Genomic DNA, 15547 nt, shown 5'->3' on the forward strand with positions numbered 1-15547 from the left:
AGCATGACTACCTTAGTCCCAAACTGATCAGAACTGGTCCTTATCTACAAATAGAATGTCCATCCAGAATGCATGTGCCATAAATCTTCTAGAAGAGTAATGTGTCCATGACATAATGTAACTTTGCTTGATTATTCATACTCAATTATATGAATATTAATTCAATTATTATGTATACTGGAAAGATATATATTCTGTTCTTGTTTCCATCCAAGTTGTTTTACTTGGGATGTTTCCCAGCACAGCCTATACAGGTAAGACAGATAGGTACAAGATTGGAAGAACACATCCACGAACATCGACTGGAAGCCAGCAGACGTGATGAAAATTCCTTAATCTCTCGACACATAATCAAATTCAACCACAATTTCAACTGGGAAACTGCTGACCTTTTAGAACAAGAAATGCTAGGAGCTCCTGGAAGCTTCTGACTAATCAGCCATTAACAGACACATAGAAATAAACATCATCAACATACCATTTAAAAGATACAGTCAAAAATCAAGAAAGGAAAGAAAGGAACAGGCCAGAGGACATCTTCCCTAGCAACCAATACCCAGATAAGCAGGAAACAGCACCAGATAAACAATGAGGGAAGAAACAACACCTTAGCCAAGGTACCATCAAAAAAGAAACCACATCCCAAGTAAGACTAGCAGGACAAGCTACTACTGTATATATAAACAACCAGCAAACTTCACTCCCCCATACACAGATGATGTTACCTAGCCTGGTAACAAAACATCTGCAGGAAAACAAATACATTCAGAGAACATCAAGAACCCAACAGTTCAACCCTGAACTACATATATTCTCTACTATTGAAATAGGCTATCCTATTGCAGGATTGAATTTTTCCAGTTCCAAATTGAAAACAGAAATGGTTCTATAAATATGAAGTTCGGGCTATTTGTGTCTCATAGTATTATGATTTCTGTCAGCAAGCACTGCCTTCTTTATAAAAGGAGGTGGAATATGGGGATCCTTTAGGCTTAGCTGTATATGAAACACACAGGTTATTCCCTATTACGTATCTTTTCCAGTTTATTTGATTCTACTTATGCTGTGTTTGTCTAGGAATAAATGATTCATTTATGCTTAAGGAAGTTGAATGGTTGACTCTATCCAATCCTAAAATGGATCAGAATTTTAGTGAGTTTGTTTTATTAGTATACCATTTTATGTGGAGCAGGTTTAATTTTATTTTAAAAGATTATAATCTGACCTTGGTATTCTTCATCGCAAATACAAATGGCACCAGTAGTACAGTATCCATGGCCACTACAGAGTTTGGGACAGGCTTCTCCAATGTATACATGATCTATTGCCCAGCTTTGCTTTTCTGGTTCTTCTCCTTTCTGAATCCACCGGAACTGAGTTGCACTAGAAACGAAATTGCCCACGTGTAGACACAAGATGTCATGATGCTTTCCGGATAATATGCCAATAATTGTCATGCACTATTCTGGCATATGATATAGCCATCTTAAATAGTTATTAAGAAAGTGGAAGGTTTTTGTATCCTACAGCCTTGGTTGATTATTTCACTTGCTTTCTGTGCATAACAGTTCAGAGATTTCCTACTCCCTACAGGAGTATTAAAACTCCCTTTCTCCAATACACCAAAGTCAATGGACGTTATGTGTGCTAATGCTCTGCTGGTAGATATTCTCTAAGACAGTGTTGTCCAAACTTGGCCACTTTAAGATGAGTGGACTTCAACTCCCAGAATTCCCCAGCCAGCATGTTGGAGTTGAAGTCCACTCATCTTAAAGTGGCCAAGTTTGGACAACACTGCTCTAAGCAGAACTCAGGGGGAATATTTCCACAATATTTGTTGGAATTAGGACCCAAAAGCAAAAAGGCATTTAGAGTATATGGAGGTGCTCCTGTAATATTTATCAATAACTCTTTAAAACAGCTGCATCTTTTCCTGGGGCTGTGCAACTGCCCTCAACATCTGGATGGTAACCCCAGGAAATGATGCATTTGGCTGAAGGAATTGCAGACAGAATCTATCGACATGCTTCTGCATACCTCAAAGCACCTTTTTGGCTTGGAATCCAAAGGACTGCAGAGCTCAAATACTTATTTGTAATCCCAGCACATAGGAAGTACTGTTCAAAATATGAATCCCTGCCTGCTAAACACATGAAACGTTATAGCAGTGTGGTGGGGTCACATTTCAGAGAATAACCTACCTGGAGGAGACATGATCAGGCAGCTGGACGGTTATCCTCTTCCAAGTGGAGCTATTGACCGAGTTATATATGGTAGCTTCATGAAACTGAAATGGAGAACAGCCAACGCTGTTGGAGGAGGACGGAAGGCACTGTGTCTGGACAAGCTGCCATGAATCTAATCTGAAGGAAGCAAAAGAAATAACGTTGCTAGGTGTGGAAGGGAGAGAATGCCTGGGCATCGGCAAACACCTCCATTCCCTTTAAGCCTTTTCCCAGCGTAAGGACATAACAGCTGCCAATAAAACAGTAGCGTTCTCACCTCTGCTGAGCGACAAACTCTGGGAAAGAGCTGCTGGAAGGGTGTGCTGTGTTGTTCTTTGTTCCCCCACCACCCCTCCAACTCAAACAAAGATTAATAAAAAAATACTGTAAACTTCCCAGAGTCACCAGGAGTTCGGTGGCATAAATAAATAAACGTGCTTTCAAACAAGAAGCCTCAAGGCCACGCCGGGGTGAGGAACGTAAAAAAGGCTGAGGACACTGAGGCAGACACAGGAACTCTGTCTACTGGTTGGTCGTTGGATGGCAGAGACTTGAATAAAGTGCAAGGAAGACAGAGTCCAAAGCTGGATGACAAACCAAAGTCCAGGGGAAAGGAGCAAAAGGACCAGCCTGCCCCAGGAGTAAAGATAGGGAACAGACATAGAGGCAGTTAAAGTTAGAACAAGGCAAAGATACAGTAAAAGATACAGTTGAAGGATTGATAATGAAGCTCAAGCTCAGACACTTTGGGCACCTAATGCGAAGAGAGGACTCTTTGGAAAAGACCCTGATGCTGGGAAAGATGGAAGGCAAAAGGAGAAGAGGGCGGCAGAGGATGAGATGGTTAGATAGCATCACTGAAGCAATGAGCATGAAACTGAGCAAACTCAGGGAGGCAGCAAAGGACAGGAAGGCCTGGCGCGATGTGGTTCATGGGGTCACGAAGAGTCGGCCACGACTTAACGACTGAGCAACAACAACAACAACAAAAGATACAGTTATATGAGATAAGAGCAAGTGGAAGGGAAGTAGAGCAGGAACAGGATATTAATCATATAGCATGTGCAACAGAGTGGCATAGTATATTGCATAGAAGTAAGGCGTAGCACTCTTTAGGCACAGATCTGAATCTGGTTACAGGATGGGGCCTTTCACCTCTTTTCCTTGACCTCCATGTGTTCATCTGGGAAGTCTGAAAGGGAGTTGTATGTGCACTGGGTTGAATGCAAGAACATGTCTGCTGAACCGGGACCATAATCATGCAAAAGAAACAGCATATGCAAGCAAGCATGCCTAGAGCTTTCCCTCACCTTCAGACTTCTGGATGAATGCGTGAAGGTTGGGAAGTGAAAGGCGTGGGTCTAGCAGGATAAATCATTACCTGTGAACAGCTTTATGCTCATGAGACTGGTGCTTTGTATATTAATGGCTTATTGCTCATAATTTAATTGTAATACTGAATTTTGGCATGCAGAGGCCAATGAAAAAGATGCCCTTCTAGATATTAAAAATTATTGGTTGCCTTTAGACATCATACTAAAGTACCGTTTAAGTATGAACAATATGAGCCTGCTGCACACAGCCTTCGTTCCCTTCTCCACTTATTCAAACACTTTTACTTAACCATGAATTGGGATGTCTGGACCAAAAGCTATAGATTAAACCCATTACAGACTCAAGTACTAAGGAGAAAACCACACCCCCACCAACACTGGCAGGGCAAGCTATTGTATATAAACAGGGAGCAAACCCCATACTCACTAGCATTGATGATGTTACCTAGTTGGGTAATAAAACATCTGCAAACAAACAGCCAAGCTCAGAGAGCACCAAGGACTCCACAGTTCAACCCTCAGCTACATATATTCTCTTGTATTGACATTTCTAATAAATAGGTGATGATTTATTTACATTAGGATGGCTTTAACATCTCAGGCATTCATTCTACTTTTCTATTCTTAGAGCTATGTTTAGATTACTTGATAAAGGGGAGGGATTTTATTGATGAGGATATATTAATGCAGGTATGTATGGCATCTCTAAAACTTGTGTAGGTATGAGTGTGTTTATATGTGTTCATGCCTGTTGGATCTTGGATATTTGGCCAAGAGACCACCAGAACTCTTAGCTACACTAAGTAATTGGAAAAAACACTTGGAAAAACCAAATTGCAACAACCAAATAATTTTGTATCTGTTCTGTTACCAAGGCACATAAACAAGACACGTTTATGAATTCCAGTAGTGGAACTTGAATCAAAGCAGATGTTACATTCATATCTATTTATATTTATAAATACTACATTTATATTCACACAAATGTTAAACAATTCTAAATATAGGTATTTTGAATCTTCAAGTCCACAATATTTTCAATTGTGGCCATAGATTTTATAATTTACCTAGCATCCTTGGAGTATTCCAGCATGACTGAATGAAGGTCACCACAAGATGTTGCTTCACAGCCAACCACAATCTGAAATAATGAAAGTGAGATACATTTTCCCTTCAGTTTTGTCATTCTTCTTCTCTCTCTCTTTCTTGATTGGAACAATTTAGTCTCATTCTGATAGACCATCGTACATGTTATTCCAAAATAGCCAACCCAAAAGATAACCCCAGAAATTCTTGAGCTTTAATCAATCAAAACTTTGGCAATACAGTGGTACCTCGGGATACGAACTTAATCCGTTCCGTGACTCTGGGCGTATCCCGAGTTGGTCGTAACCCGACGCAAATTTCCCCATAGGGTTCAATGTAAATCCGGTTAATCCGTTCCGCCCTCCGAATTTGGTCGCACCTCGAAGCAAATTTTCCCATAAGGTTCAATGTAATTACCGTTAATCCGTTCTGGTGTCCGCGGACCACGCGTCAGGGGCAGGAGAACGGCTGGGCACAGCGCGGCGCGGCAGGAGAACAGCTGGGCGCGGCATGGCGGGAGAACGGCCGGGCGCGGCATGGCGGGAGAACGGCCGGGCGTGGCGCTGCACAGCGGGGCAGGAGAACGGCCGGGTGCTGTGCGGTGCGGCGGGAGAACGGCCAGGCACCATGCGGCGGGAGAATTGCTGGGCGCCACGCCGCATGGCAGGAAAACGGCCGGGCACCACACCACGCAGTGGGAAAAGGGCTGTGGACCACGTGTCAGGGGCGGAAAAATGGCCGCGGACCATGTGTCAGGGCGGAAAAATGGCCGTACCCCGAGGCGGAATACGCACATCGAGGTAAATTTTGCGGCCGGAGCTGGTCATAACCCGAAAAGTTTGTTAGTAGAGGGGTTCGTATCCCGAGGTACCACTGTAGTAGCACAGTATTCCACTTCTGGTTCTTTTGGATAAGAATATGCTTCTTCTCATAATCAGTAAGATAGTTCTGTCCTCTAGTTACTCATAAGGCTTGGACAGTACTCTTTCAATAGACCCACCATCTATGTATTCATGTTAATCTGATGCTATCAGAGCTTCGGGACAAATTAGATTAAGCCAATGTTTTACTCTGAATGCACAGAAATATCTTCTTACTTTAAACTGTATCATATATCCAGGCTGTATAATGAGTTCCCGAGAGGACAGGATATTATGTGTCTGATCCTTTTTCTTATTTGGCCAATAGAGATGAAACGAAGGGTTACCACAGAATCCTGCAGTCCTGACTGCATTTGGATAGAAACTCCAATTTTCTTCATGGGAAATCCCTTCTATAAACATCAAGGAGACAAAATTAACAGGAAATTTATTACATGCAAATACATACACAATTGTTAAAATGTGTTTGTATATTCAGGATATGAAGCTAAATTATCTTCCAAAGCATTAGGGAGATCACAGACAGCACAATGTATCCCCATGTGATCAAATTATAAATAAATAAGAACATCTTCCCAGTTATCCCATCAGTGTTCTTTGTAAAGATGGGGTATAATTCAGAGAGTTAGAGATGCTGAGAGACAAGAGCAAAAGAAGAGGCATCTTATTAGAATATCAGAAAAAGATAAGAGAGTGTTCTACATTCACCATCCAAATCGCCCTATGAATTTCTAGGTCAACCAGCAGTCCGTGGACTGTGTATAGCCCTCATAATGCTTCCCCCCCCAAATACCTGTTACTTTTTCCTGCCCCTCACTTAATTAATTAATTAGATTAGATTTATACGGCCGCCCATCTCAAATATATGACTCTGAGCAGCTAACAATGAATAAAAACCAGATAAAAGCATTGCAGCAACATAATAAATAACATATACATCAGTTGACACAGAAACCAACCAACACAATCCACCTAACCACGATATAGGCTCAACCATACACCCAGGGCCCCAGGCTCAGTAACAAAACCAAGTCCTCAAGGCCTTATGGAAAGGCAGTAGAATTGGGGCAAGTCTAATCTCTGCGGAAAAGGCGTCCAGAGGTGGGGGCTGTGACAGAAAAGACTCTCTTCCTGGGTCCTGCCAGATGACACTCTGTAATAGATGGGACCTGGAGCGTGCCCCTCCTTCCAATGGGTAGATAAAACTGGGGAGAGACAGACTCGTAAGTCATGATTTAGCCTCATTAACATATTTATATTTATTTATATTTTCTGGCACTAGAAAAGAGGAAAGAGTGGCTGCTAGCCAGCAAAAGCTTTCCTGCTCCTGCTCACGGCATTCTTATTTGCCCACCCATTTTAAACGGCATGGTCAGTGATGGCCCTGTGAGATCGTATACACTGACTGTATTTCTTTATTAAACAAATGTATATGGCTGCCCAACTCACACACGGTGACTCCAGACAGCTTACAGAATTAAAACCCCAAATACAAAAAACAATAACCTCCCCACCCCCCTGGGTGCCACAAAGACACTCAGACTAACCATTCGATTGGCTCTGACTGTAACCTCTTACTTCAATATATGGTGGGAATATTTACAGATAGGTAAATTTCTTATAATTGTTGGTAGTAGGAGTAGTAACTCTGCAAAGTAGTTGTACAACAGAAGTGAGTGGAACATTCGGAGCAAACTCTCTGAGAAAGCTCCCTGTACGTTTTTGAAAGAGAAATGCAAATGTGTATTTGAAAGCCATTCAATTCATGTCATTCATTAATTTACTAGCATTTCAATGCTGCTCTATTTTCAACAGCTCAGAGTGGCGAACAGAGAAAAAAAAACAGATTAAAAACAACAATACTCAACAGTATGAATGATACTGGACTGATCAAAATAGGGAGATATCAATACCTAACATCCCCAAATGCTCTCTCCCCCAAATGCTTTCTCAGACATTTTTACTTCTGTATGACAGAGGCAGACAGACAGACAGAAACTTTACTTCAGTCATTGACCAATAAAAATAAATTCTATAAAACAAACAAAGCAAAAGTATCCCCTGACATCCATAACTGTTGTTATGGAAACTCGTTAGGGAGGAAGTCATTGTTCTGTATGAGAACAGACTGTTTCAGAGGGAAGGGGCCACCACTGAGAAGGCCCTGCCACGGGTTCTCTGTAGACAGCATCTTCTTGGGGATAGGATCTTCGGCAGGGTCTCTCCTGAACCCTGGATCTTACCGGACAAGCAGGTTCACTGTGGAATAGGCAACTATGGAGATAACCGGGCTATAACCAATGTAGGGCTTTAATGTCTGGGTAAAAAGTGAATTCTCTACTTGCTTCTTACCATCATCAAATGTATCTACTAGTTGACTTGGATTGATTTCTGCACCGCCAATCAGTATATTATCCAGGGCCCACTGAGCACGATCAACACCCGAAACGACAATTCCACTGTTAATCACAAATGGCTGCCACCAGCGCAGGCGGGTTGTGTTGGTTAGAGCATCTTCCGGGAGCAGAATATAATCGTGCCTGATGGAGATATATTTCTGATAATCCATCTCATGGAGCAACGTCCACGATATTCCTATATTACAATGATTCAGGATAAAGCAAGAACCAATAAATGTCTGAAATTCCTTGCTGAGGTCTGAACAACTAATTTATTATGATTCTTTGAGTGCTGCCCTTTTACAAAATGAGAATAACCCTCCTGCTCTCAACAATGGTTATGAACGTGGAATATATATTACCTGCCAATGTATACCATAGTTCTAAAGATTTCCATACATACGTTCCTTGGAATAACATCTGAAAATTGCGTGCACAACTTCATGACATGTAGCATAATAATTACAAAGCAATAATTGTTTTATTTTATCCATGGATAATGAAAAAATAAAGAAGCCTCCGAATAATGTATTCGAAAACAAACTTAACATCTATGATTTTCTAAGAGAATTATTTTGCTTACTCATCTGATTATCTCTTAAGAATAATCAGTGCTGGAATCTTTTATAAGAAATATAAATACATGCAAGGAAGAATGTTTCATTCTATTTCTTCTAGATGCAGAAAAGTATCTTTCAAGGGCAGGAATAAAGCAAATATAAAAACATAATCTTGAACCTTGCAGAATGTTATTTATGCAACTCAAAATATCTGGATGGGCATATGAGTTTCAATCAGCCACACTGAATTACACTGGTATATATCATGTATCTAAGCTTTTTTTTTTTTCATTTATGTATTGCTAGAACAAAAATTGGAAAAAAGGAGTCATTGTTGAAACCAGCAATTTTAGAAATTAGGACATCAAGAGAACTGCATTTTAAGACGTAGAGCTAAACTCTGTTGCAAAATATATCTTTGCCTATAGTCAACTTCCTTTCTCTCCATATTTTCTAATGTTAGACTGTTAAACTAATAGAAATACAGTATTTGTTAGGTATCATATAAATCACTTGCCTCCATCTGTTGAATAATCCAGTAGAACGCCTTCTTTCCGACATGTTGGTCTATGACAGGTGGTCATGTTGTTTTCACTCCCTATTCTTGCCCAGTATTGTAGAAACCTGAATAAAAATGTATAGCTAAGTATATATTTCAATAACGTACTGGAAGAAACTGCATGTGTGTTTAGTTTTGAATACCTTCATTTCTAAAGGTTGTTCTGAGGGAACCATGGGGCTCAACATGAGACTTACTTGTGTTACTTAAATATGCTGAACTTCCTAATCTGATTTCTAAACATTGATATTATCACTGTGGGAAAACTGAATTTCAGAAACTAGATTTTTGGTTAGAGCTAGAATGTGTTAGCCATCTACGCAAGCAATTATATGGAGGCTTTTCCAAACATTCCTTCTCACCCCTACTCTTTTTCTTGTATTTTCTGGGCTAAAACCATTCATTTATTTAATAAATTAAAGATGACCCCTTTCAACAAAGGGATCAAAAAATACACATAGGGCTGCAGTGAGAGACCTTAAACAAAATGAATTATACATGGTTCAGCTTTGAAACAGCGGATAACTTATTAAATTATTAATAACTTTTCACGAGGTTAGCAGACGGATGTGGTCAGCTGGGGAAATAAGTCCTTCCTTCCTTCTTGGGTTGACACTTAAGAATGAAAGATTTATGTACCGTTGCGTGTTCTTCCAGCCTTCGAGAGGGCATGTTTGTTATTATTCATCACTAGCCTTCATTGAAATGGATTAGCTAGGTTCACCTCTATTAGGTAAGCTGACCTACTTTGCGCCCCGCAGATCCAAGTCTTGAGTGACTGCCTGCCTCACGGTAGCTCCTCCAAAATATAGAGCTGTGTCCTCTGCTAGAACCCCACATTCCAGGCAAGCCAGCCCGCCTTCCAGAAACATCCATAAATCAGGCCGAATTTCTTCGTTGTCAAAGCGCTCCTTCAGGAAGGTCTATTGAGGGATTGTAAGATATGAAAATATGCTAACGGACAGTTTTGTTCTTTCAGGTGAAACGTTCAGGGAAATACAATTCCTCCCTTCCCTTCCCTTCCCTTCCCTTCCCTTCCCTTCCCTTCCCTTCCCTTCCCTTCCCTTCCCTTCCCTTCCCTTCCCTTTCCTTGTCCCCATAATATACCAAAGCTTATTTTACAACTGAAATCGATTTTGGAATACTAGATTTATATTTTCTGCAGAAATATAATCTAAATCCATACTTTTATAATCATTTGTGATTATTTTGAATGCAGATGTTTATTTAGTTTATTTGCATTTCTTCCTATCAAACAGATTATGTTTAATTACCTTCAGAGGATGAGTCAAGTAACAGTTTGGACCAGAGAAACCTGGATCACAAATGCACTGCTCTTTCAAGCAGTCTCCATGGCCTCTGCAGTTTTCGACACAGCCAGGCCCGAGATAGAAATTGTCAATGGCCCACTGCATATCAGAGTACTTCTGATAAAATCTGAATCGTACTGGGCTGCATTAACACATAAAAAGAAGCTGAAATTATTACACACATCTTAATGGCTATAGGCCATGACTTCTAGAAGACATAATTTTTCAGTTGTGGAAAGCTTTGTAAGTACAGTGGTACCTCGGGTCACGAACGCTTCTGTTCATGAACAATTCGGTTCACGAACAGCACCGTTCGCAAAATTTTGCTTCTGTTTGCAAACTCTGCATTGGGTGACGAACAGGATCCGCGGCCATTTCCCTCCCGTGACACGTGGTCGTGGCTTCCTATAGGGAGGGGGACTCTCCCTCCAAACAATAACCGCCTCCCCACCCGCCTTCCTGTCCTCCACGCCAGAAGTCGCCTCGAACAAGGTTAGTGTTCTCTCTCTTCGTACTGTACTGTACTGTACTTTGTTTCATATTTTTGTGGTTTTAAAAAAATACATATGGTTCAGAACGGATTAACCGTATTTACATTGAACCTTATGGGAAAATTTGATTCAGGTCGCGACCAATTCGGGTCGCGACCAGAGTCGCAGAATGAATTAAGTTCGTGTCCCAAGGTACCACTGTATTAATATGAGTTCAAATTAAAAGAAAGTATTTATACAAAAAATACATATATGAACTGTTTAATAGGGCTACATTGAAAGTGGTGAGTTTGTCTTCACTGACATTTTTAAAGCTAAATGGGCAATTACCAATGATGTTCCAGGAAAGGATTTCCTTATACCAGCAAACAGCTGGATTAAGTGACCTTTGCTGTCCTTTGAATTTTTTTATTCTATATTTTACATTTCATTTCTTTCTGAAATATATATTACATCTCTCCACTCAGTATGGTGCCTTATAGAGTGACATATTTAAAAAACCAGAATATGAATAAATTAAAATCCTGAAATAAACAATGTAGATGTGTTTACAACATGCACAGCATTTTAGATCCAAACTTTAAATATGATTATTACTGTAGTTTATTTTATGTAAAAAAGAACAAACTGTTCTACTCAAATCTTATTATGTGAATGAAAAAATATATATAGCTGAGCTGCATTAATACTAAAAATGAGTTTTCCAATAATGGAAACAGTCCAGGCATACTTATGGAGAAAATTATTTTAGTACAACTTTATCAGGCCAACTGAAGTTTTACAAACTAATTGCTGGTTTTTTACGTTTCTCGGAATTCTTTGTTCAACAAAATGGTCAGAAGCCAGAGAAAAAAAAGACTGAGAAAAGTTGGAAGAAAGAACAAGCAAATGCTTCTAACTCCTCCAGTTCTCAAAATCCAAATTCTAGTTGTTAAATAAAACTATTTCCATCCTTTGTGAGATAAGAAACTGTCTTGGCCAGTGGAAAACAGAAGAATCTTTTTTGCAGCATGCTTTCAGAGAGGCTCTTCGTGAAACCCAAGCAATACAACTCCATTTGAGTATCTCAAACCTCACGCCTTCTACAAATGTCATTTGATAAACCTAAGTTTTGGAAATCAGCCCTTCAATGTTTCTGGTCCCAGTTTTCTGGCTTCTTACCAACTTGCCTGATGGAGAATTCTTGGAAATGCAAAAACTTTCAACGATTTTGCATCATGTTCCACTCTTTCCATCTTGCATACACATGCAGGTTTTTAAATTTTTTCCCTTTTTTATGAAGGCGTGCCTATACTTCATATTTAAGTATAATTTCCTACTTACTTTCCAATCAGATTTTCAGGCAAGGGGTACGTTATCCTTTTCCATCCTTTGGTCGGAAAGAAGACAGATGGCTGCGAAACCCCCCCAGAGCACTTAGGGTCAGCAGGTAAACACTGAGGTATGAGGTATTTCCAGCTCACTCCAAAATCAGTGGAAAATTGTATATGGACTTGGTTTTGAGCATTTTTTTCTGAGGTTTTACATCCAACAGAAATCTAATGGGTGCAAAAACAGAAATACATTTTTGTTTCAAACTTTTTTTAAAAATGAGCAAAAATAATTCAGATTTTGATGCATAAGACAATATTGTCTGTTTCATTAAAAAGGGAAATTGTGAGGCACACAGAGCCTTGTTTAGGATTTTATAGTATGTCAGTGAGAGAGTCAGAAATCTTGACATTTTGAGTTTAAAGACTGAAGATTTAAAGACTGAAGATTTAAAGACCAGGCTAGTCTTTATGCAACCAAGCCTACCTTTGCATTGACATGTGAAATTCAGTTAAGTGGCACAGAAGTTTCATACGAAAAATGCACAGTACTTGAGTTCTGCATTTGATAAACTGGCAAAGTATTATGAATAATTTTATACGTTGTGAAAAATGTACACCTTATTTTTATTATTTTTATTATTTTTATTATTTAATTTATTTGAATTTATTAACTGCCCAACTCCAGTGGACTCTGGGCGGCATATAAAACTGGAAAATCCATAAAAACAGATAAAGCATGAAACCTAACAGACAGCCGGGACTAAAACGATCTTATAAACAACACAAATTTAAAAAAACACCCCCCCCCCAATACAATAATACATTAATATATCAACCCCAGGCCTGGGACCAAAGCCAGATTTTAAGAGCTTTCTGGATTTTGAAGCTTAAGCAGCCATGTGATTCCAATCCTGCTAAATATCACTTCCATGCATTGCAAGTTAATATGTTTGGAAGCCAACACGAGCTAGAGAAAAGATTATTTTCAGTAAAATATGTGTCTAAACATGAATTAAGGCAGTTCATTTCATCTTTAAAGCCCTTTATGGTTTCAGAAGAAATACTTGCTCAGATGTGAATATTGCAGGATCCTACAATCTACTGATGCCATCATTTAAGGGCACCAGATTATCCACAGCTAGGAACAGTTTTCAGGAGAGATTCTGAATTACAGAATTATATCTACCTTATCTTTAGATTGACAAATCTCTGGCATAGGATAAATGTTCATATATTCTGCAATGTTTTTACTTATTCATTATTGAATCCATTTTTATATTGCTTTCCAAATCAGACTTGAGAATTTTTGTTTAAAAATGATACATTATTGGATTGTAATTGTACCGTTTTCGGGTTTTTTAAATTCAGTACAGGGACTTATCCGGGCAGTCTCCAAGAATCAACACTGACTCAAAGTCACCAAAAAAAAAAGAAAGAAGTGGATGTTGTTTTAATTATTTCAGTTTTATTTTATTTCTTTAAGAAATTGCACAAACCATTTTACAACTTGTTAGGAGTATATTAACTGGGGCCATTCACGCTCCTCTGGAAGACACCTTAAGCTATTTTAATGCTCAATTAGTAAACATTTTCATGGGCTATTAGTGAAGGTTGCTAGCCCACAAATCTATACCACCAGGAGACAACATCTTTTCACTTGGCACTCCAGCACTTAGCGCATCATTACATCAGATACACTGATAAGCCTACTGAAGATATCCGAGACCGGCCAGGAGTTTGTGGTTTAGACAGACAGACTTCCTTTTGGAAAGCTGTTTATGAATTCAGGGGTTCATAAAATCTCCATTCTTTAAAAGCGGCTTTTACCTTGAACTGCATGATCCAGTGCTCTGTAGGAGTTAGATCGTGGGTGATGGCATATACTTCTCTGCCATCATGGCTACCGCACATCATGACTCCATCAGGAGAATCACAGAACTTTTCAATAGAACAGTCATCGTGGAACATCCAGTGTTCGTTCACTTAAGAGAACAATATTCAAATCAGTATCTTAAAACCCCAGTATTTCATAATTAAAAAGGTTAATTAGGCTGTCTTAATTACTGAAAACAAATGTTTGGATAATTGAAAGATTAGTGGATTATAATATGATAATTAATTATGTTCTTACAAACACAAGGCTTTACCTAGATTCCTACATTTAAAGAAAGCTGAGCTTTGCAATAACACTAGTTTTTTCCCCCATGCCTAGTTTGAGGGCTATCAACTCTTCCCACCCTCATGTCTACATTCCTGTCTTTTGAACTGTTATATGTTTAGAAAGAAGTGGACGGCTGATGCTTTTCTTATCACTCTTTGGAAGATGTCTTTGTCTGATTTCTTCTTATTACAGAAGTGTTAAAGAAAAAAAAAAACACCGGTAAAACTGACTTTCCCGCTGATTCGCAATTATATCAGTGCTTACCCGTTGTCCTGTCATCCACAAACATATCGAAAGCAATCCTGCCTGTCGGTCCTGCATCTGCAGGAGAGAGTTCATGCTGGGGCAATGGTGCGCTGCTAAACGTATCCAGCATCACGGTCCTCTGATCTGCTGAACCCGAGATCAGCACATTATCAATAGCCCAATCGCTCTGATCTAGACCCTCATGTTTCGGCTGCCACCAGCGAAAACGAGTTCCCACTCGTTTGGCCTCCGGAGGAAGGAGAATGTTCACAAAGCTACATCGAGAAACATAACATGTTATTTATTGAATTGAACTTTTTAGGAAAGCACATGAATGATGAAACATGAAAGACCCATAAAAAGAATAAAATACAAAAGCAGAATGCAAGCAAGTAACCACGGGATCTAAAATACCATGGAGGTTACAGTTTTTCAATATATCTTTATTTACTTATAAAATTATGACACATATCACTTACGAAAGGATAATCTAAAAGTCGCCGTTTTACTAAATCAAAAATCACGTTTTACTGTCTAAGCATTAGGGAAAACTTTTATTTTTTTTAATTAAATTGATCTGGAACGGACAGTTACAGCGGCATCTGGGTCAAGCCAGTCGCTCTGAGGTAAGCAGCGTTGCAGCATCACAACACAAGCCTTGCCCTTTGTGTATGTGTGTTGTGATAACACTTGCATGTCCAAAAGGGGCGGGGCTTATGAGACAGGGATGCAATGCTGCCTTCCTTATATTGAACAAATGAAGTCTTGGTCTTGTTAACCACCTGAATCCTATTTGCTAAACTGTGTCCCCTCCGTAACAAGGAATATGGAGAATTATTCATAGAGAGGATCTACTGTATAGTTCAATTTCTCTATGTGTACATTGCTATTGTGCTGATTATAAGGACATGGAAGACATTATTTTAATTGCTAATTACTATAAGGATGTTAATTCAAGATTAAGCATCAGTAAAGGAGTGAG

At 39.4% G+C, this 15547-nt stretch overlaps 1 protein-coding gene across 1 annotated transcript in view; it reads right to left on the reverse strand.

Moving 5' to 3' along the window:
• RELN (reelin) overlaps positions 1–15547 on the reverse strand; it is a 320681-nt gene that overhangs the window by 15781 nt on the left and 289353 nt on the right. The window contains exons 50-60 of the mRNA XM_088134961.1: positions 14584–14840; positions 13986–14140; positions 12169–12383; positions 10319–10496; positions 9792–9967; positions 9003–9109; positions 7879–8121; positions 5743–5918; positions 4627–4700; positions 2202–2363; positions 1226–1383 (exon numbers count right to left, since the gene is read on the reverse strand). Coding sequence (XP_087991087.1) covers positions 1226–1383; positions 2202–2363; positions 4627–4700; positions 5743–5918; positions 7879–8121; positions 9003–9109; positions 9792–9967; positions 10319–10496; positions 12169–12383; positions 13986–14140; positions 14584–14840 — 1901 coding nt within the window. The remainder of the gene's footprint in view (positions 1–1225; positions 1384–2201; positions 2364–4626; positions 4701–5742; positions 5919–7878; positions 8122–9002; positions 9110–9791; positions 9968–10318; positions 10497–12168; positions 12384–13985; positions 14141–14583; positions 14841–15547) is intronic.

This window comes from Python bivittatus, unplaced genomic scaffold, assembly GCF_059951505.1.
Source record: "Python bivittatus isolate LINGU-HERP-01145 unplaced genomic scaffold, Pbiv_v1 ctg000120_np1212, whole genome shotgun sequence".
In the NCBI taxonomy this organism is placed as follows: domain Eukaryota; kingdom Metazoa; phylum Chordata; class Lepidosauria; order Squamata; family Pythonidae; genus Python; species Python bivittatus.